This window comes from Amblyomma americanum, chromosome 7 (genome assembly GCF_052857255.1).
Source record: "Amblyomma americanum isolate KBUSLIRL-KWMA chromosome 7, ASM5285725v1, whole genome shotgun sequence".
Lineage (NCBI taxonomy): Eukaryota > Metazoa > Arthropoda > Arachnida > Ixodida > Ixodidae > Amblyomma > Amblyomma americanum.
Window position 1 is genome coordinate 36,084,114 of NC_135503.1, and position 21,954 is coordinate 36,106,067.

General features: G+C 46.8%; 1 protein-coding gene across 3 annotated transcripts in view; it reads left to right on the forward strand.

Annotated features, from left to right (window-relative positions):
- Positions 1 to 2,825: 2,825 nt before the first annotated feature.
- The window catches only part of woc (zinc finger protein without children), a 51,547-nt gene continuing 32,418 nt past the window's right edge, over positions 2,826 to 21,954 (forward strand). The window contains exons 1-8 of one of the 3 annotated variants that reach the window (XM_077631830.1): positions 2,826 to 3,210; positions 3,486 to 3,717; positions 8,314 to 8,939; positions 9,688 to 9,751; positions 11,625 to 11,716; positions 12,424 to 12,654; positions 15,775 to 16,041; positions 21,728 to 21,925. In XM_077631830.1, the coding sequence (XP_077487956.1) occupies positions 3,061 to 3,210; positions 3,486 to 3,717; positions 8,314 to 8,939; positions 9,688 to 9,751; positions 11,625 to 11,716; positions 12,424 to 12,654; positions 15,775 to 16,041; positions 21,728 to 21,925 (1,860 nt within the window). In that variant the 5' untranslated portion in view covers positions 2,826 to 3,060. Of the gene's footprint in view, positions 3,211 to 3,485; positions 3,718 to 6,078; positions 6,143 to 6,968; positions 7,308 to 8,313; positions 8,940 to 9,687; positions 9,752 to 11,624; positions 11,717 to 12,423; positions 12,655 to 15,774; positions 16,042 to 21,727; positions 21,926 to 21,954 lie in introns of those variants that run through there. The other 2 variants (XM_077631831.1, XM_077631832.1) reach the window with 2 other exon arrangements.

The following is a 21,954-nucleotide window of genomic DNA, read 5'->3' on the forward strand; positions in this document are numbered from 1 at the left end:
TCTGCAGTCTCCATCTAGCCTTCTTGGTGCTTTCAACTGGCTGCAAAATAGTGCAGCTGTTTGGGCCAGGTGAGCACAACTGCTCCTTAACTCAGTAAGTGCACAGAGCTGTTTTTGTTTACAACAGTTTGGCAAGTAGCCCAATAGCAGGCAAAAGCAATTTTTCATCACTATATATATAGTACCTATCTTTAAAGGGGTCTCTCTCCAATGCAGGCACGAAGGAAAAAATTGTTTCTTTTAATTTGAGTATAGGCGTTAGAACTGTTGTGTAAGGATGTGCGGGATCAAATCCTAGCGCGTTTTTTGATGGAGTTGAAATGCAAGACTCCTGTGTTCTGTACGATGTCGGTGCATATGAAAGAACTCCAGGTTGTAGAAATTAATCCAGAGTCCTCTACTACGGTGCCTTTCCCTTCTTGCACTCCATCCTTCATGGCGCGCGTGCGGTTGAGATGTCCGCTTAGAGAGAGTTACAATAGATTGGTTTATTGGGGGTTTAACGTCCCAAAGAGACTGGTTATCAGGGACGCCGTAGTGGAGGACTCTGGAAATTTTGACCACCTAGGGTTCTTCAACATGCTCAGACATCACATAGCACACGGGTCTCTAGAATTTCGCCTGCACAGAAATTCGAGCATCGCTGCCGGGATCGAACCCGCGTCTTTCGGATCAGCAGCCGAGCCCCATAACCACTGAGCCACCACAGCAGCAGAGTTGCGATTGAGGCTTTCCTTTCCTCATAACTTTTTTTCGACAGGGAAAACAGCTCACCCTTGATGGCCTTGAGTAGACCATTACAGCACAGGTGACCAGCTGAGGAGCAGCAGATGGCATGACGTCACAGCTAGCTGGAGGAGCGGCACGTGCCCAAATAAGAGCCAAGGACCAGCCCATCGCGCTCTACATACAGTGTGCAATGGCTGCACGCATCACTTCACCATGGCAGACGCTGGATCTTCTAACCAACTGCAGTCAGCAACCGAGATCCAGCGTGCTTGTGCGCGAGAGTAAGATTGGGTAACGGCAAAAGTCCAGCTGGCGCCATTTGGAACCAATTGAGAATTTTTCATAAAGAGCAGCTGTGCGGCTAAATTTTTGCCTTTAGCAACGTTCTCTCTCGCGCACGAGCAAGCTGGATCTCGGGCTGCCAACCGCGGTTGGCCCGGAGGTACAGCATCAGCCATATGCCTGCAGTGTGGCGCGCGGTGTATGTAGAGCAGCGCCGCGGGCTTGTCCTTGGCTCTCACCTCGACATGGCATGCTCGGCGTGTGTGCACCGCGGGGACAGCCTTCCGCTGGTTCATTCGTATTACGCCGTAGCTTAGCCATTGTTTCTTTGTGACATTCCAATTTTTCGTCTTCCATCCATCCAATTAAGCTTGTCTTTTGTAAAGCCACCATGCACAGGTTTTTGAGGAAAAGACTCGATAACCGACTTGCAGACAACTCGTCCACACTGTGAGAGAAAAAAAAATTGGCTTTGAGGAAATGAAAGAGTACCCGCCGCAGTGGCTCGGTGGTTAGGCGCTCGGCTACTGATCCAAAGTTCCCGGGCTCAAACCCGACCGCGGCGGCTGCGTTTTTATGGAGGCAAAACGCTAAGGCGCCCGTGTGCTGTGCGATGTCAGTGCACGTTAAAGATCCCCAGGTGGTCGAAATTATTCCTGAGCCCTCCACTACGGCAGCTCTCCCTTTCTTCTTTCACTCCTACCCGCCGCGGTGGCTCAGTAGTTAGGCGCTCGGCTACTGATCCGGAGTTCCCGGGTTTAGACCCGACCGCGGCGGCTGCGTTTTTATGGAGGCAAAACGCTAAGGCGCCCGTGTGCTGTGCGATGTCAGTGCACGATCCCCAGGCGGTCGAAATTATTCCGGAGCCCTCCACTACGGCACCTCTATCTTCCTTTCTTCTCTCACTCCCTCCTTCATCCCTTGCCTTACGGCGCGGTTCAGGTGTCGAACGATATATGACAGATACTGCGCCATTTCCTTTCCCCCAAACCAATTATAATTATTCTTCTTTCTTTCACTCCCTCATTTATCCCTTTCCTTACTGCTCGTTTCGGGTGTCCAACGATATATGAGACAGATACTGTGCCATTTCCTTCCCCGAAAACCAATTATTATCATTATTATTAAATGAAAGAACGGTAACTGTACGTCTTACGTCTCTGGACACCTCAACCGCGCCGCGAGGGTAGGGCGGAATATGTGCAAGAAGATAAGCGCCGAATTGGAGAGCTCCGGATAAATTTCGTTGCTTTTTCCAGACTTACTTTCTTTTTCGCCTTCCCTCACTTATTTGACGGAAAATTAGCCAGCACCCGCCGCGGTATATGTCACGGCACTATAATGAGCCGGAGGACACGGGTTCAATCCCGGCCGCGCGTTTCGATGGAGACGAAACGCAAAAGGCGTCCCAGTGCTGTGCGATCTCAGTGCACGTTGAAAATCCCCGGGCGGTAAATTATTCCGGAGCCCTCCACTACGGCACACTTTTCATTCCTTTCTCTCACTAGGCGGTAGAAGTTGCACCGATAAGTACGAGAGAGCTATACACAGTTTCCTTTTTTCAAAACGAATTTCCAGCAACCGGCGCCAATATATAACTGCACCACAGAGGTTGTTTACAGATCTGCGAGGGCGCCCTACCAACCCAACAGGCGAATGACACTCGGAGCACTCGGAATTTTTGGAAGTGTGCGAAGCCAACACCCTCTAAATACTTTCTTCAGGCCTCTCCAGGCCCTCCTTTCCACACGCGCTACGTCACGCCAAGTGTCCGGTCAGGCTGCTCACCAAGCGCGGCTCCGCTCCGCTCGGTTGTCTCCCTCGATGTGCTCGCGCTTGCCCGGGCAAGCACAGACACGAACGCAGTCTTGCAGTGAGCGTCTAGCTGCTGCTTGAGTCTTTCAGCCTGGCGTTGGGTGCATTTCCGTTCGCTCCTCGCACGGCTGTGTCTGTTTCGTGTGGCCGTTTCTTGTGTGGCGTGCGTACCTGTGCTAGCGCACGAATGGGAAACTGATTGCCTGCCGTGTAGCGAGTGCAACTTCGTGAAACATGGGCCGGTGCTGTGTTCCCGGGTGCCGCGGGAACTACCAGAATGGTCCCAAAGTACGTGTTTATTGCTTCCCAAGAGACGAAGTACGAAGAAAAGCCTGGTTGCGAGCCATTCCACGGAAGGATTTCACACCTACAGAGCATTCGAGGGTAAGACTCTGAAATATTGCTTAATAGGCGCTGGTAATTATCTTAGTTGTGAGCTGTCGCTCCCGGAAAGGCATGCTGTCTTTGTAGGCAATGATATCACTTCTTACACTTATGTATGAATTGTCCAGGAAGCATTTAGTTCTGTGGATGTGCATAAGGCTTGTGTAAAAGCTGTGTAAATATGTAAAAGCTGTTCACTATTCAGACTCTTTTTACTTAGTGTTTTAGGCAATGGAGAGTCATGGCGAATGGCCTTGCTTCATTTTCTCGTGCAGGTGTGTGAACTGCACTTCCACGCAGGCGACTTCATTACGACGTTGTCACACCAAGATGAACTGACAGGGAAAATAATAGAGGTGAAGCGTGACAGGCTACAGTTGAAGATTGATGCTGCGCCTTCTGTTTTTCCAAACTGCCCAAAATACTTGTCCTCAACGCCTGGACGGAGTGAATCGCCAGAGACGAAAAAAGCAAGAAGGGAAAACGCTGCTTTGCAGGAGGCTATGAGTAAGTCACTTCAGTCTAATGAGCTTGAACAGAAAAGAAACAAAGTTTCATCTTACGAGGAGTTCAAATCTAAGTTGCCTGGAATCTGCAACACGAAATTCTGGACCGTTTCTGTCGATGAGCAGTGCGTTAGGTTCCTTCTCATCGAGAATGATCCTTCACCTAATGTGAAATGCGCCTTGGTAGTTCTCCCTGATCTGTCACTTTCTGTTTTCTTGAATGGAGTGAAGCTTCTGTCGCTTCCTTCAGGCAGGATTCTGCCAGCTCAAGTATGCGACACCTCCAGCCTGTCCTTGCTGCTAGAAGAACTCGAGATAGGCTTGCATAATATACCTGAGGTGACGAAAGAGTCGAAACATACTAAAGTATTGCAGTTTGTCGGTTCACTGCTTGCAGACCTCATTGAGGACAGTGATACGACGAAAGAACAGTCTTCTTTGCTGAAATTTCTGGTTGAGCAGATAGAGCTTCTCCTCGCGAAACAGCATGTGTATAGCGCAGAGCTGCTGGTATTCGCCAGTATTTTGAATTCAATTTCTCCTCACGCATATCACTTCACAAGAGCTGCATCAAGAATCATTCTGCCCCATCCTTCCACACTGCGCCGTGTTTGCTCAAATTACAAAGCTGACCCTCTTGTGGAGCAAAATCAACCGCACTGTCTCTCCTACATCCGAGAACGAGTCAAATCAATGAAAGACCACGAGAAGACAGTGACCCTGATGATCGATGAGATCCACATAAAACCATACTTCGACTACAAAGGGGGCACAATAGTAGGATCGTCGGTTCATTCAACGGAACCAGCAACAACAGCCCATGTGTTCATGGTACAATCACTCCTTTCTGCAAACAAGGACGTCATTCACATATTACCTGTGAGCAAACTGAGCGCAGAAATTTTGCACGAGCATGCTAAGAACATAATCATTAATGTTGAGAAAATGGGGCTCAAAATTATCGCTGTGATAACGGACAACAATGCTCTGAACCGCAAGATGATGTCGTTATTTGCTACAAGTCCTCAGGTGAGCATTGTCTATCCCCATCCAGCCGATAACGCTCGCCCTCTTTTCTACGTGGTCGATCCTGTGCATCTCTTGAAGTGCATTAGGAACAATTGGATTAACCAGAAAAACCCTGGAACATGCCTCTATTTCCCTGAAATGGACTTGAGTGGAGCAATGCCCGAAGGGCCTCCTCGTATGAAAGCTGCTTCTTTCGCAGCTGTGCGGCAGCTTTATTCTTCAGAGAAGACGTCGCTTGTGAAGGCTGCTTACAGACTGAACGCAAAAGCCGTGAATCCAACCTCAATGGAGCGGCAAAATGTAAAGCTCGCTCTCGACGTCATTAATCAGTTTGTTTCAAATGCCCTCAGGACACATGGTTCCGCGTTCAAGATTCCTCAAGCTGAGTCGACTGCTCTTTTCATTGACGTTATCCTCACATGGTGGCAAATAGTCAATGTTAAGACCCCTTGCAAAGGCCAGAGGCTAAGGGACAGCATGCAAGACCCTGTAAGGTCTGTTGATGACACACAGTTAGCTTTCCTGAGCGGCGTTGTGGACTGGTTGGACGCTTGGGCAAGAATAAACATCACCAGTGGCTCGCTGACGAAAGAGACTCACAGTGCTTTGCGACTGACATGCTATTCTCTGGTAGAACTCTCGCGCTACTGCTTAGAAGAACTTCACTTCAAGTACGTACTGCTGGGCAAATTTCAGACGGATGCGCTAGAAGACCGGTTCGGCCGTTACCGCCAGCTGGCAGGATCACAGTACCACATTTCCGTGCGTCAGCTCTACGAATGTGAGAAGAAGCTTCGTCTTCAAAAACTTTTGACATTTCCACGCGAGGAAACAGAGTTTGAAGACGTAAGTGAGGATCTTGTCCCATGCAACTTTTCTGTGGCTGTCAGCGACGACGATATTACACACGCCCACTCTGACATGGATGCTATTGTCTACATTGCAGGATACGCTGCTCATGCTGCTTTAAAGAAGCTTTCATGTTCTGATTGCTTCAGCACATTGGTGATTGAAAATCGAGAGATCGAAGCGGAAAATACTGCCATGATAGCTAACCTGTCGAGAGGAGGGCTGAAGTTTCCCCAGCCATGCACAGTTCACATGGTACTGATGACTAAACTAGTTGCAGAGAAGTTGTCTTTTGGAGCAACCGCGGAAGATTTTCTCTCCTGTAGAAATCAACGTGGTGTCGTGATTTCACAGACGATTTCCCTCCTGGACGAACACGACATTGAGACATGTGAAAATGGCCACACTGCACAAACTCTCCTGCGCTTGGTAGTACGCGTTGCAACCAACGTTGTTCTAAACAACTTTTGCAAACTAAGAAATGATGCCATACAAGACAATGCGCAGCAGAAGGCCGCAGCCCGGAAAGCAGCAACGCTTAAGAAGAAGTAAGTTTTATTCCCAAGCAATAAAAATGCTTTGCGCACACTTCATTGCTGGTGTCTCGTCGTTTTTTATTGTAAGGGTCAGATTAGCTGTACAAATACTCAACAGCGCAACATTATTGTGAGTGTCATTATTGCTGTGTGTGAAAGCTTTAAGCAAAACACAATACAGAATAAAACTAACACAATGCGCAGTAGACGGTGTTTTTTTTTTCAATGTTCACGAACTTCTACTTTAACAACTAGATATACGCATGTGCGGTCTGTGCGGATGGATTTTACCGCACGGCAGACATCATGTACGTGATAGAACCTAATAATTAGATGATTAATTGAAATTAACTAATCAATTTTTTATTATAATGACCAATAATGCGAAATTGGCGGCCGTATGCTAAATTGTTTATTATAAAAAACTGTATTAGCAGCTCGAACTTTCTTGACAATAAGGTGTTCTGCAATAAAAAAAATATATAAAGCAGATAAAATGATAGCCTAAGGCGCGCACAAACTAGCGAATTTCTTTTCTGCAGCAACGACAAAAATGAAAATGAAGGAATCACTTATAAGGCAGCTACGTACGGCAGTACCCGAATAGTGCAGACGGGCGCGGCGCGCTGAAATCGCGGAGCGCGGGGCCTGCACGGTCCCTTGGCGTGACGTCACGCGGCCGGTGGAGAGGCCTTAGCATTGAGAGGGTGTTGGCGAAGCCCTACGAAGCCGGTTCCAGAGGTTCCAGCCAGTGATGTCACACATGCTAGCCTCCTACGTCATATAAGTTTGGCGGAAGTAGCTCCACCTACTACTGCTATACCGGATATTGCGTGTAGTAAACATTTGGATAACTTCAAGGAGCAGTTGGCGAACGCCGAGCACTTTGTTTGTGCGTGCACGTTGGTGCGCAAGTGTCAGTTTTTTTCCCAAAATTCGAATTTCGCCGGGTGTAGGCAAAATTGTGCCACTTGTGGGCTGTGCGCGCATCCGACCGTACTAGCCTGTTAAAGTTGGCGCTCATTGCAAGCACTACAAAGATGTGAAGTTCCCGGCGCCGGGATTATGATGCCTGTGTAGTGAAAAAGGCCTAGCGTCGTGCATTTACGTTCAGTGTCTGAACATCTTTGAACAAATGAAGCGCGCGCAGTGACATAATAATCTCAGCGCTACATAGGTGAGTTGTGTGCGAGCGCAGATTTCTGTAAACAAGGGAACGATCAGTGACAGCGACAGAGTGTCGAGCTGAATGCATTTTGTGAGCTGCAGAGTACGTACGCAGTGTCTTGTTCAGTGCCTATTTTAAAAAGTGCGCTGGTAACGCGTGCTCCTTATGTGCAGAAAGTCAGTTTAAAGATGGTTAAAATTTTTCTTTTGCTTTCGTTCAAACATGCAAAATGTTGCATCGCGCCTTGCCGTAGCGTGGTCTGTATGAGTGCTTCGCTTGTTCCGCGGCATTAAACATCGTACAGATTTGAAACGATACTGATCAGCGTATCTCGTTGATGTTCTAAGGAGCTGGTGCACAATTTTGAACCTTTGCTTGTCGTGAAATACAAGGCCATTTTCGAAAGAGCGCCCGGGTAGACACTTGAGACGCGCAGGTAGTTGGTCTGGTTTTCATTTTCTTTTTGTGCACGTGTTACAGCGCACCGATCACGTTCATTCGTAATGTAATTCTGGCGCGTATTAGGTTGACTCTTGCTGTCAACTTTTGCTCGAGAGACTGCGCACGTGTTACTACCTCGCGCTCACGCAGGGATGTCTGCGAGGAAGAAGCCCGGTATGAAGTGCGCGACAGATTGGCGGAGCAAAAATACTGCTTCATGCGCAGATCACTAAGGCTGCATTTGTTTCTCAGAGTAAGCGTCCAAACATGCTGTTGTCAAAATCGCTCAGCTGTCGTTTTGTGACGTGCCGCGCGTAGACATCACGAGGTTAATAAACATTTTTAAAGAATAATGCATTCATTGCATTAGGATTTCAACCTGCATTAAATAGCGCATATTCTCAGTGCATCACCATATTCAATATGCACCATCCATGTGCACATGAATAGAGCAAGAAAAACCCCAAAGCTTTTAGTACTGAAACCAAAGGCTTTGGTGTTTGATTGTTATACCACAATGTCAATCATCTTAGCTTGTTTATCAGTTGCTTTTATTATGTTTCTTCACTTATAGATGACATCATGGATGTGGAAACATGTGCATCTTTGGCTTCCAACGGGGAAGTTGCCACTGGATGCGCCAAAGATGGGCCAAGCAAGGAGGCCAACGATGGCGCAGAATCCAAAGCTGATAATGCAGGCTGTGATGATGAAGCATCAAAAAATAGTGGCATAACTAATGGATGTCCGGACACAAGTGCAGTTGTTGAAGATGATACTGCAGGGCCCGTGAATGGAACCAGTGATGAAGGGACGGCAGAAGAAAGGGGGCTTGGGGACAAGCCTTCGTCGGAAGTGGACGTCGTCAGTGCTGTAGAAGACGGCTCCAAGGGTAACAGTGCGGTGCTCGAGTGTGGGGACAGCCAGCAGGACTTGATAGTGGATGAGGATGCTGAAAGAACCGAGACCTCTGAGCCCAGTGAAGACGTCCCTCTTCCCGATGGCAGGGGCTCGGATTCCGTCAAAAGCAAGGAAACTAATTCCGAAGACTCCACGCCTTCAACACCACGCAGGACGATGAAGAAAAAGTCTAAAAAAGTTTCCAAGTTGTCCATCATGCACGCCATAGCTGAGAGACTTTCGGGACAGTCCAAAGGGGATTCCAAAGGTGCTTCCAAAGCAGAGTCTAAGGGCGATGGGGTAAGTGTTTTTCACTTGATAAAACCTTTTTTCTGGCAATCTTTAATACCGATTCATTGCATATTCATAATTTCATGAGGTATGCTAAGGATGGGAGAATGAGTCATCAAACCTCAAGCAACTCGGCAGGTTGCAGTGTTGGGCATATTGGTAGATTTTGATTTAAATGAGAAGGGTTGCGCTGTTTAAGTGATCAAGAAGGACAACATTGGGTTGGCAGGCACAAGCCCTGATCTGTCTTTCTTGTGATGGTCTAAATAGTGCAACCCTCCTAGCCTAAACTATGCATCTGGTAGGCTGCATTTTAAATCACACGAGTTTTTTGGTGAGTTTGCATGTTACATTTTTTGGACTGCTGTACTGCTATCTTAAGCTTTGGCTGTTTTTCAGTTTTGGTGAATGCTTCACAGTTAACTTTTGACATCGAGATGTGTCTTTAGCTACTCTTTAGATATTTGATGTGTTTTAGTTAGCAAAAAAACTTATAGTGCAAATAGTATAGTGCAAATCTGACCAAGCATTTTTGAGTGGCGTTATTTTTTTTGAAGGAGTCAGAAAAAACTCATTGTGTGGCTGTGTACAAATGGTGAAATATACTGCTGTTATTTTTGTCCGCACTGTTGTCTTGTATTACTGCTTTTTGTTTTTTGTTGGGCATAGTCCAATTGATTTTTCTCTTTTGTAAACTGATAATTCTGTTTGAGAACATAGTGTTATATCTGAGCATCTGGTTTCATGTACTTTGCAGGAATCAAATGCAAGTGTCAGTACATCTGAGGCTGTCGACGAACGGGTGGCTCATGACTCGAAAGGTCAGCACTGCCCACTTCATATTCTACTCTCACTGGCTCACTTTACGATATAGTTGAGACACTCTCATTTACAGTCAGCTGCTGAGTAGTTCAAACTCAAGGAGGACGAGAAGTCAGTTTGAATTGTGCAGAGTGTAAATTAAGGGCAGTCTTTTAATACACTTGATGATGTCAGGACCAAAACATCAGTTGAAATTAACTGGAGTTTTTTATTGAGTGAATTTCAATCGATAAGATTCCACCGTACTTTTTGTTAGACAATTGCTTTGAGTTTTTGTAACGCTGACTTGAATAATGGCTGTAGCATAGAAATTATTTTTCTTAATTTTTTTGTAGTATGTATCAAGTTGTACAATTAGCATTCTGAAAATTTTTTAGATGGGGTTGCTTAAGTGCTATATTAATTTAATAAAACTAACTGAAACACAACCTTCTACTAGCAGTGGTAGCTTAGTGGCTATGGTGTCTTGCCGCTTAACCTGTTCATTATTGCTTGCAGTGGGAGCAGTTTTCTAAATGTGAAACGCGACAAAGCTGGCGTATGCTTGTTAAAACAGTCAGCTGTAGGAACTGATGCGGATCCCTTCACCACGACAATTTTTATAGGGGGTATTCACGCGATTTCTCACAGGTGCCATTTTGAAACGCGCATCTCCAGCAGTGCGAGTCACAGCACGGGGAGATAGCTAATTGGACATGCGCCTTGTTTGCGAGGTCACCAAAATGGTGGCCACTGTGACTTGAGTGCACAGCCCTATAGCTTTGGTATGCCTTTGGAGAATAAAAGTACAATATAGTTGAGGTTATGTATTACAGCTGCAGTTCAATTGTTTGTTAGGCGTTATGGGACTGCTTATTGGAGACTTGCATACAGAGAAAAGTTTTTACAAAATATTGCCCTATTGAAGTGACCATTGAAAGGTTAGAGACTTCAGATTTATGGTTTGCATTTTTCTTTTTGACATTGTTAACGTTGCACATGGTATTAGCAACCTTGGAACTTGGTGTCATTCACCAGTATGCCTTGGACAAGACTACTCATCCTCCACGCAGTGAGTAAGATGTCGCAGCTGAGGAAGTGCAGCAGGGCCATTCTACCTCCATTTGTGTATGGATGTGCTGTACCATGCTTTTTACTACCACGTTGTTCAGACTTGTGAAGGCCGGGGGACATATGTTTCTGAATTGTGTCATTTGTGATACCATATAAATTCTTTTAAGGGCCATACTACTTTTTTTTTTAAAGAATTTGGGTGTGGGTTTCGAAGGTGCAGTCTATGCACCAATTTGAAAACAACATATAACCATTTTTTTTCTCTGTTATCTAGTCCATAATGGGAGCTGCGGCCCATATATGGGTGCAGCCCTTACACAAGATTATATGGTAGGTTCTGAAAGTCTGGCAAGCTTAATTGATCCTGCATACGTTTAAGATCACAAGAAAATATGTTGCCTGCCTGCTTTGCTTACCAAGCCGCCGCGGTGGCTGAGTGGTTATGGCGCTCGGCTGCTGGCCCGAAAGACGCGGGTTCGATCCCGGCTGCGGCGGTCGAATTTCGATGGAGACGAAATTCTAGAAGCCCGTGTGCTGTGCGATGACAGTGCACGTTAAAGAACCCCAGGTGGTCGAAATTTCCAGAGCTCTCCACTACGGCGCTTCTCACAGCCTGAGTCGCTTTGGGACGTTAAACCCCCCATAAACCAAACCATGCTTTGCTTACCTATGTGCCTTTTTGTGCACGCAGAAAGACTTCGACATGCTTTTTGGACTGTTTAAATTGGGTGTCTCGCGCTGCCAACGGCTTGGCAGACACAACAGCTGCACAAGCTTGCAGCGATTATTACTGTGCTTAGCTGTGGCTGCCCATTGCAGAATCTTCTGAAGCTGATCCGAAGCCTGCAAGTCCTGCGCGTGAAAGTGGCTCCTCCAAGAAGTCTGGCAACACATGCGCAGTGTGTTCTGCTGTACGTACCTGATGACTTTCTGCTTGCGCAACCCTTTTTCTATTGCTGTGATGATATCGTTGTGGGTAGCTGGCTGGTATCTTTATGCTTGAGGGGATATCGATTATCAAACTTGATTTGGGCTTGAAAAGCTGCATTGATTGAACGATTTAATAATCCAGCAATAACTAAGATTTGATTTGAATATGTTTTTTCACTTCGTTGTGACTCGAGCATCCGTTCAAAGATTTTTTGTTGTTGTTTTGGAAGGGACTTTTGGTTTTTCTTGAAGTGTTCGACATTACTGTTTAACTTTAATTGTGTCAACAATTTACAACAATTCCATGTATACATATTCTGAGTTTTTTTATTATTATTATTTGCTGTGGTGAGCTCACTTAAAGCTTGCAGCATTGATTTAACCTTAGACAACACAGTTCTGTTTTTTTTTTATGCGTGTGTCTGAGTGCTAGGTTGTTAAGCTCTGTTTTAGTTCTACTTCCTGTACTTCTCAAGATTATGCTTCATTGCAGTTGTGCTGATGGGAGCATCTTCTAAGTCAGACTTGCAAAGTTGTGAAACGTGTTACACCGTGGCACTGGCTGTTAGCCTCTTTTGCACTTGTTGCTGATCATGCTATATTTGCAGACACCCCCCCTTCCCCTCTAAAAAAAAGTAAAGGAGCATTACTGTGCGTGCTGAATGGTAGAAATGAATCTTGCCAACAGGTGAAAGGTCTTCGCTACCAGGTGCTTTACCAGGGCCGGACACAGTTCCTCTGCTCGGACGTCTGTTTTAAGACATTTCGGAGCAAGCAGAAGCTGGCACCAAAGAAGCTAGCCGAGCGTGACCGCTGCGCTGTGTGTCAGAAAGAGCATGCTGACAACACAGGCTACTACTCTTCCTTTGGGCCCTGCAAAACACTCTGCTCCGTCGACTGTCTGGATAAACTCCAGAAGGTATGTGCATCTCCAGTGCTGCAGTCCACATTCAACTTAGGGAACTCATTGCCCTTTGTCCTCTGAACAGTCGTGACAAGCAGATTTTTAGTTTCTTTTTTTTCCTAGTATAATAAAGGTCCTACACGGATGCATTGACACTTTTGAGCCAAATGGCACTCGGACTGGGCAGGATTCTGTAGTGCTATATGACCATTTCCAAAGGCAGTTGAAAAGCTTCGACGTTCACGCAGCTGTTTGAAGAACTGCAGATTGGGCTATTTGGTGATGCATAGTGGTGGTTCGACAGCGCAACAGCACACACAGACCAAGTAGGAGACAAGACACACAAATCAGCGCTGAAGTAAAAACCGCTTTAAAAGCACGTGTGCATCCGTTAGACCGCTACCCACTATGTAGCAGACTGATTTCTAGAGGCGATAATGAAACAGATGGCGTACTCACGCATCCTTCACTTTTTCTGATAATGTGAAATGCCTCAGCTACTTCTCGAGTGCGCTGGTCAAGATGAACGAACAGGACATCAGTGTCATCAAAAAACGGCGTGCATTTGCACGCGAAACAATGTTTAGCCAGGTTAGTTTCTTTCTTCATTACAGAATTATTGGTAAAAACCGCTTTAAAAGCACGTGTGCATCCGCTGGACTGCTACCCACTATGTAGCAGACTGATTTCCAGCTCTGATTTGTGTGTCTCGTCTCCTACTTGGTCTGTGTGTGCTGTTGCGCTGTCGAACCACCAGCTGTTTGAAGTGGCACTGCTTTGGTAAAAGTTTTATGCGATAAAAACTTTTGTTGAACCTGTGAAGCATATAGCTGGACTCCACAAGGATTACCAGTAACGAAAGGTCATAATCATAATAAGGCACTTCTCTTCCTCACTTTTACTGGGTGTAAGTTAGTGTTGAAAGTCCTGTGAGCTAGGCATTTTTCTTTTTTTTCACCTGACTGCAACTTTCTTTTTTTTTGTCGCAATGCATCATTGCTTTCTGGTCTGTTTGCTCATTCTGTGTGTTTCTCATCTCTGTCTGCTATTTATGATTATAAATGGCAGTGAAAAAGGCATTGCCAATGGAGGCTTTCAGTTTTCTTTAAGCGTGGCTAGATTCTGGAACTTCGGCACCAAAAACTGAAGCTGACGTTCGGTTACTGTAAAAACCCCTATAAAAACAGACCTGCATATAATACGAGGTGTAATTTTGGGATGGCAAAAGCAGCAAAAAAGGTTTTTATGTATGTACAGTGCGAGGGAGGAAAGCTCACCGAAAGCATTTATTTGCACTGCATTTCGTGCTTGGCTCAGTGACTCGAAGTGCAGTTGCGAGGTGTACTTGCTGCTGTGGGTCCAGTGCAGCTGCGCACCAAGCGTTGAAAGGAGGCATGCATATTCATGTGCCTAGCGTTGGCTCGCTCCTCCTCTCATGCCATCATGCTTGATTGGAGAATTTCACACCATGAAGCATGAAGGAAAGAGCAGCTCACACTGGCCCCGGCACTTATGAGAGCCATGCAGTCCTCCGATCGCTGTAAACTGGTGTGCCACATCTGGCACATGTGCAGGACAGCACTGAGCGCCACGCTTGTGCCTTCTCACGTCCTACACCGCGTGCATGTGCGCATGCACGTGGCATGTGCTACAGGAAGTGTCCTCGGAGTTGGGGCTGTAGTGATTGTCGTCAGGTGCTGCACCATCTTCTGAGAGTCCCTCACCAGAAATACCTTTCCATAGAAACTTGCTTCGGTATTGTTGAGTGCGTTCGATATCCCGCACTTCTTGAAAGCGCTACCAGTGAGCTCTTCGGGAGTGCTGGCTCATGTGTCCGAACTCCGACTGCGGAGAGTGACTGGAAACGCCCATTTCACCTGTCCAGCGGCAGCAACTGCAGGCCATTCCTACCTCATCTAGTCCATGTAGCAGCGCCTGATGCTCCACCGATGCTTTCGGGGGCTGTGATTACTTTCCTTGTAAAAGCAGCCGAGTACTATACTGCGTTCGTGGTCCAAAATTCTGCATATTTGAAGCCACAAAACACCATGCAAAGAGTTGTGCCAATGCTTTTAGATTTAAATTTTACACAACCTGATACTCCATTTTGATATTTCATGTAAATTGTGATGCAGTTTGCAAACAGCTGGTAGGTTTAATAGCCAACTTTAGTGTTTTTCTGAGGTTCATATGTTTTATTGAAGCTTTTACTGTAGGTTCTCCTCTCGCCTGGTCTCTTTGGTCTGATTTGGCTCTCTTTCAGTGCTTCTTTTCTGCAAAATTCAATTTTAAAGTTTTCCGTTTTCATCACCTTAGTCTAGCCAATTTCATTGTTACAAACATTATCCACATGTTGATACCTGCTTACCACTTGCATGCTGTCATTTTAGCCATTCCGTAAATTTATTCATTATCAGCAGACACTCCTTCAACCATTCAATGCTTGAGCGAAAATTTTTTCAGTAATGTTTGGGCCGTAATTGTGGCGGCCCGCGAAAGTGGACTCTGGTTGCTAAGCCAAGTTTCGGCTTCTTTTCGTTGTTTTTGCTTTTGCATTCTTCTACTCAATATCTTGAACATATTTCTGCCAACGTACAGAAGGAACCATAAGGAATGTAATGTCATCATGAACTAAAATGTCCATAAACCCATGTGCTTGCCCTCTGCAAGGACTCTATAGACAAATTGAAGTTGACGTTTTATTGATCGATTGCCACATTACATTAATCACCGAGTGGCTGCTTTAAATCGAAACAGACCTTTTATGAGCTAGAAAAGGTTTGAAAAGAAAGAAAATAATTGCCGGTGTTGCCACACTTCATTTTTCTCAAGCAAACTGCTACGACTTCATAGCAGTTAGCTCTCATACGTCCCCCTTGGCTGGCTTACACGACCAGTCACTTGTAGACAGTGGCTGCGGAATTCGAGGTATTGACATCACAAGCTTGGGTCTAGTGGCAAAAAATGTTATATTTTTTAAATGCACTAGTCTTGGCGATAAATGTGTCCTTTGCTGCTGAATGAAATGTCAGCATACGCGAAAAGGCCATACAGCCGATTTTTGCTAAAAAAAAAAAAGATGGATGAAAAAGTTGTCTTCGGTGTGCCGTTAACATGCATGCTACTGCTTTCCAGTCCCAGCGTCCCAAGAGGACATGCGTGCAGTGCCAGCTGAGTGTGCAAGGTGTGGAGCAGAAGGGCGCTTTCCTTGTCTGGGAGACCATGGAGTTCTGTGGTGAGGACTGCCTGCGCAAGTACCAGAGCGCCAACGGCTCGCACTGCTCTCACTGTTGTACGGCCGTCAACCAGCTCTCGCTGGGCAAGTACTGCGTCCGCTTTGGGGCCGACATCCGGCAGTTCTGCTCGGGCAAGTGCCTCGAAGAGTTCAAGAGAGGCCTCAAGGTGCGTACACCTCATTCACGACTCCTCTTGGTCAGTCTTGTCCATTTGTTTTTTCCTCTGCCATAGCACGCTGTTTTATTGGCTGGAATGAAGTCAGTATACGGCATTACAGTCGAGCCCGCTTATAACGAACATGAGCGTCACGCGGCGTCCGTTCGTTATATCCCGAAGTTCGTAGTAAGTGGACCACAGCTTTAAAAGCAGTTACTTGTCAAAACACAAAATTTTTTCTTTGCGAAAACATCCGTGATGGACGTCTGTTTCTGCAGCGCAGATCCGATGAGGGAGGTTTCCAGTTTATTTAAAGCAGAAGCGTGCTCTTCGCCGAGGTCCTTGGCATAGACCAAGTTGTCTGAGGCTCTCAATGTATCCCATTGCTACAGGCGCGCTTATGGGTGCTGGCTCGAAGTTTCATCCTCATCCGATTCCTCCGCGTCACTCTCGTCCCGCACTTCAAAAACGATGCCCTCGTCCGTGCACAGTTACGCGGTGTCGGCGTCGTCATCGACAGAAATTCAAATAAAATCATTCCAGCCAATGTGATGACCCCCCATGTCGGAGTTGACGACGTGCTGCCACAAATCGTCGCCGGGCTGGTCATCTTCCAGCACATCAGGCTCGGCATCAGACACTCGACAAAGCCGTCCTTGCGGAAGCAGTTCTGCTCGCCAGTGGCCGTCACCTCCACCCAGGCCTCTTTCATCATCTCTACCGGTGAATACAATCGAAATGGGCACGGTGTTCCCGTCCGCCAACAACCAGGGCCCCGAAATTTGAACGAAGCCACTGAAACGTCCGCACTGCAACAAGAGTGACAAAAGCGCGCGATGGGGGTAGACGTGCAACGCACACAGGCGGCGATCATGCCAATCAAGCTAAAGATACAGACGCACAGCATCAGTGGAGAGACCAATGAGGGGCGTCCGTGAGCGTCGGTGCAGCCACCTCTTGGCTCCCACGGAAGGCCAGCTTCATGGAGCGTGGCCTCCGCGATCGGCACCGGCGGCGGCGCGGTTGATTGCCGAGGCTATGCAAGGATTTGCTAGAGAATGAGGAGAGCGAAGTGGAGTTGCGAGGAGGGGCGCGAGAGCGATCTTGGAAGGCGCGTTGGCGGGGAAAGGGTAGCTTGCTTGAGAGCGGCACGAAACGGGGCGGGCAGTTCGCCTGGGATGAGGCTCGGCCAAAAAACATACCGCGCGCCGGGCGCACAAATGGGCCGGATTCAAGTTATCTCGCATCACGGCGCCGGGTTTACGCCGTCTGTTCGCTGTAACCGATCAGCAGTGTTGGCGGTAACGCGTTACAAGTAACGGTGTTACCGGTAACGCGTTACTTTTTTTGGTAACTTAGTAACAGACACGTTACCATTTCGAAACTCTAACGGGTAACGTACTTACTTTAACATTTTTCGGTAACGTGAGGTGTCACATTCCTAGTTACTTTTTGTTCCAGTTTTGATCCACGTACTCCGCCCCCTTTTTTAGAAAGAAAAAGCGCACAGCACCTAAAGTGCTGTAGTAAATAAACAAAATGTGCAGGTGCTCGCGACGACCCTCGTTGCGGCTCGCATGCATGCCAGAAAACACCTGCCCTTGACAATGGACTCAACTAAAAAAAAAGACAGAATAGCCATCAAGCACGAAACACGTGCACGAACACGCATTCACACACTTTCCATCATCTACCTCCCCATCCCAAACCACTCGCACACACAACTCTCTAGAGTGAAAGCATGTGGAGCATTTTGGAACTTCACATTTTTCATAATTAACTTAAATTTGTTGAGAGTTCAGCAATGTTTTGCTTCTTGAAGTTAGAATTGATGATGAAATGTCATTTTGTGCTTAATGTCACATTATGAAAAAGGCTTCACCATGTGCAACAGTGTTAGAAGCCATCACATCTAACTCTACAGGCAACTTTAGGCCACTATAACATTGCTTAGCTGCCGCACGTTTGTGCAAAGTATCCTCGATGTATCAGGACTTCGCGTAAAATCTTGTTTGGACGAGAAGTTTTATGTGAAATGTGAGCTTTATAAAATTATCTTCAGTTCATAATTCGAAGACTAATTAAATATTATGGCCATGAAGTAACGGCAAAGTAACGTGCGGTGCTTTTTCTCGGTAACGGTAACGATAACGCGTTATGTTTTTTTTGTAGGTAACATAGGGCGGTAACGCGATCCTTCTTTTTTAGCGTAACGAGTAACGCATTTAGTCACTTTTTTTTGGTAACGCCTACAACACTGCTGATCAGCAGGGCTTAATGGAGTTTGTTTTATGTGTGATTTTCTGCCATTGAAACAATGTATATTTTGACAGTCGCACAGGTCTCATTCGTTATAAGCGAAAGTTCGTCTTAAGTGGGGCCGTTATATGTGGGCTCGACTGTACATCTGTCAGTTGATATTTATAATGTTGTATCTGCATGAAGGTGAAGTTCCAGTCATTGTGCGTCAGGCAAGAATATTAAAGGGACTATGCAGTGAATTAAAAGTTGCTTGCAAATGTTTTCATTAGAAATGATGCTAAGGAGCATCCACGCTAAGTATGAGTGTTCGGAAGTGAGCAGGCAATTTATTGTGAATTTTTAAAAACCGTGTTTTTTAAAATTCGCGGGCCGATTCGTGTTTTCGTAGTGACTGGTTTTGAAAGTAAAATCGCGAACATATACGTCACTAGTTCCGTGACGTCGGCAGGCCGCCACACGCTGTCATTTGCTGGAGCCACGGCAGCTACGACGTCACGGGCACACTTCCGGTAGCTGTGAAAGTCGTCTGCTTGTGCTGCCGTGTGAGCCCCCTCGGGCAGTCTTCACAATGTGACATGGTTGGAGACCGGCGACGGAGACAAAAACCAGTCTGCTGACCAGGTCTTCGCGAGATCGTCCACCAGGCAAAAACATTCACCAAACACGAACTCGATTTGCGTTCATAAGAAGCTCTGGGATAGATGAATGTGAAAAATGTATAATTTCAGAAATTTCATCCTACAGCCGCTGGCTGCTGCTGCTGCTGCTTGGTGCAGCTCTCCTGGCGTCTGCTAGATCCGCAGCTGAAGACGTCGCGGAAATCAAGCACAACTTTACTATGGGACGGGCTCACAGTAAAGGCAAAGTGACTAGAGTAGTTTCTTTATTACGGCTCTGGCTAGCTCCGAAGCGCCCTCATATACGGCATCGATGCGAAACCAGCTGGGCTTAGCGACGCCAGGAGAGCCAGGAAGCAGCGCAGTTCGTCGCTCAGCGCTCCCGCAGGCGGCGTCATTGCCGAAACCTCGTCTCTTGCGCAGGCATGCCATCGTTGCTCGAATATAGCAGGCAGCCTTTCTGATAGCATGGCTGTTTTGTCTTTTCTGGTGCGAACGTGAAGTAGCAAGCCAGCTGGCGGGCCGACTAGCCTGAATCCTGTCGGCCGCGGTCATAAAAATGAGCTTAAGGTGGGTTTTTGGCGTAAATCATAAAGGTTGGTATAGAGAAATGGGAAAAATATATCATTTTTGAGGATCGTTTATCAATACCGAGTTGCTGGTAGAAGTAGCAACTGTGATACGAGCAAATTTCTTGCCAGATTCGCCTCGCAGCTGCCGCTGGCCCGCTGTTGCTGTCCGGCTCGCCTGACGCCCACAGCTGTCCGCTAGCTCCGCTGCCGAAGACGTTGCAGAAATTGACCATAGTTTATTGTGAGACTATGCTGTTGACAACAAAGCGATCTTAAGAGTGTACCTTTCAATATAACGCAGGTGGCTTCCTAAGCGGCGTCCGCTGCGCCTTCGATGCGAAAGAAGCTATAGGCCTAGCGACAACCAGGGCAGCCATGCAACAGTGCAATTCTCCAGACGGTGCGACCGCAGGGGGCGCCGTTGCTGAAAGCTCGCTACTTGGGCAGGCATGCTTTGTCGCTGCTTGAGTGTATATCAGGCGGTCTTCCTGATAATATGACTATTATGTCTTTTCTGGTGCGAACTTGGTGGTGGCAAACCGTACGTTTTGAGCTTGGGCCAAGGGGCGCATCGATGCTTCCCGCTCCGACTGTCCCTGCTTGCAGTGGGGCTGCAGTTCGCAAGCGGCGACCGGTGCAGCACACCGGCCAAGTTTTCGCACATGTGTCGCCTGCTTTACTCCCGTCGCGAGTGTCATACTTCAGATATGCACTTCTGAAGGAAGAAGGAAGTAAATATATCTGTCCTCGGTGGCGTTGTGGGTGTAGTCATAGGTTCTCAGTCTGGAGCTGCCAAGTTCGAGTCCACATGTTTGAGCATTTCTTAAATTGTTTTTTTTTTGTATTTTTTAGCCTTAAACTCTTCCTTGTTTACCTGCGACCGAGTGGATTTATTTTTCGTGCCATGCCTTTCTGACCCAACAATCAGTGCTCTCTACTGGGCGGTACTCATTCTAGGTTCATAATCACGATTATTAAGGAGTTTGCTTTACTATATGGGAATTTATTAAAAAGAATTATGACAAAAGAAGAGTGAGAACGAGTAAGGGCCAAGTCAGCAAGAGGTCTCGCATGGTGTCTCGCTAGTGCGACATGGGAGTTGGCGGACCATCGGCCAGCTGCTGTCTTGTGGGAGACCTGGCACCGACGACGACACTCGGCTGACTGTTTTCGCCGGCGCAGTGTGACATAGAGCCAGACATACAACGACACGGTTTTGGCGGACCGAATCAGCCGACTGTTGGCCTAGTATGACAGGCCCTTAAAACTACAACAGATGGCAAGCAAAGGAATTTGACGCTCACTGCAATCCAAGATGACGAGAGCATGGCCTGTCTCGAGGGGAGCGCGCGCGCCCCTCTCGGGACCGGTCGTGGGCGAGAGTGACTGGACCGACACTGCTGCTGGGTTGCGACAATCGGAACTCTCAAAACGAACGTCAGCTGATGACGTATTCATGGGCAGGGCCTAGTCCCAGAGATGTTTTCTTTATTTTTGTCTGGTGCCCCGCGTGTACAAGTTTGGGGGGGGGGCAGAAGGAACGTAATTTTTAATCGTCTATATCTTGGTTGTTATTGATGCTAGCTCAAAAATTCTTGCGTTGGGGTGACAAGTCATGGAATGCCGATCTCTCCTCTGCTTTACGTAACCTCAACTAATTTATTGCATAGTCCCTTTAAGTGAACCTCTCTCGTTTGCTCCCTTTCTTTCTAAACATGCTTGTTGAGGCTCCTTGTTTTTGAAATTCCAGCCTTATGGCACTGCAGCTTTAAATTAAGAAGGAAAAGAAATTTCAGTGATTGTAGCACATACATTACATAAAAGTGGTGTTCTGATGTGCTTCTTCTTGTGCATACATATTTTGTGCTGTGCACATGTTCTGAAATAATATCGGATAAGCCCACATTTTTTTTGTACCACATTCATGCTTTCATGACACTGGCATCTGTTGCTCCTAACATGCTTTGTTTCAAAAATGCCGGGCTCTGCTAGTTCTGTCCCCCAATTTCAATTCTAGCTACAGTTTTGCATCGCACCTGCAGCTTCCTCTTTATCACAGTTTTCATTCCATACAAAATTACAAAATTCTGTTTACCAGGTGGTGGGCCTCGTCACTGATAAAGTGAAAGAGAATCTTCAATGGTAGTGTAGGTTGTGTGGCATCAGCATCGCTGAAGCTGGTGACATTTCGGACCCTGTGGTGCTCGGTGGCAGCAGGTGCTCATGTTGCTTTCCTTTATGCAGGTGTGTTGCCTGTGCCAGAAAGACCTGAGCAAGCAGACGGAGGGCTTCCTGGCCCCTGTCGGTGACAAGGGCCACTTCAAGGACTTCTGCAGCCAGCTGTGCCTCGACCGATACGAGCGCATGAATGCCTTCAATGCAGCTAACCTGGTGGCCCACAAGTGCGTGGCGTGCGATGTTGAGTGCACAACCAAGTACCAGGTGGGTGTGAGCAAAAAAAAGCATGCAAA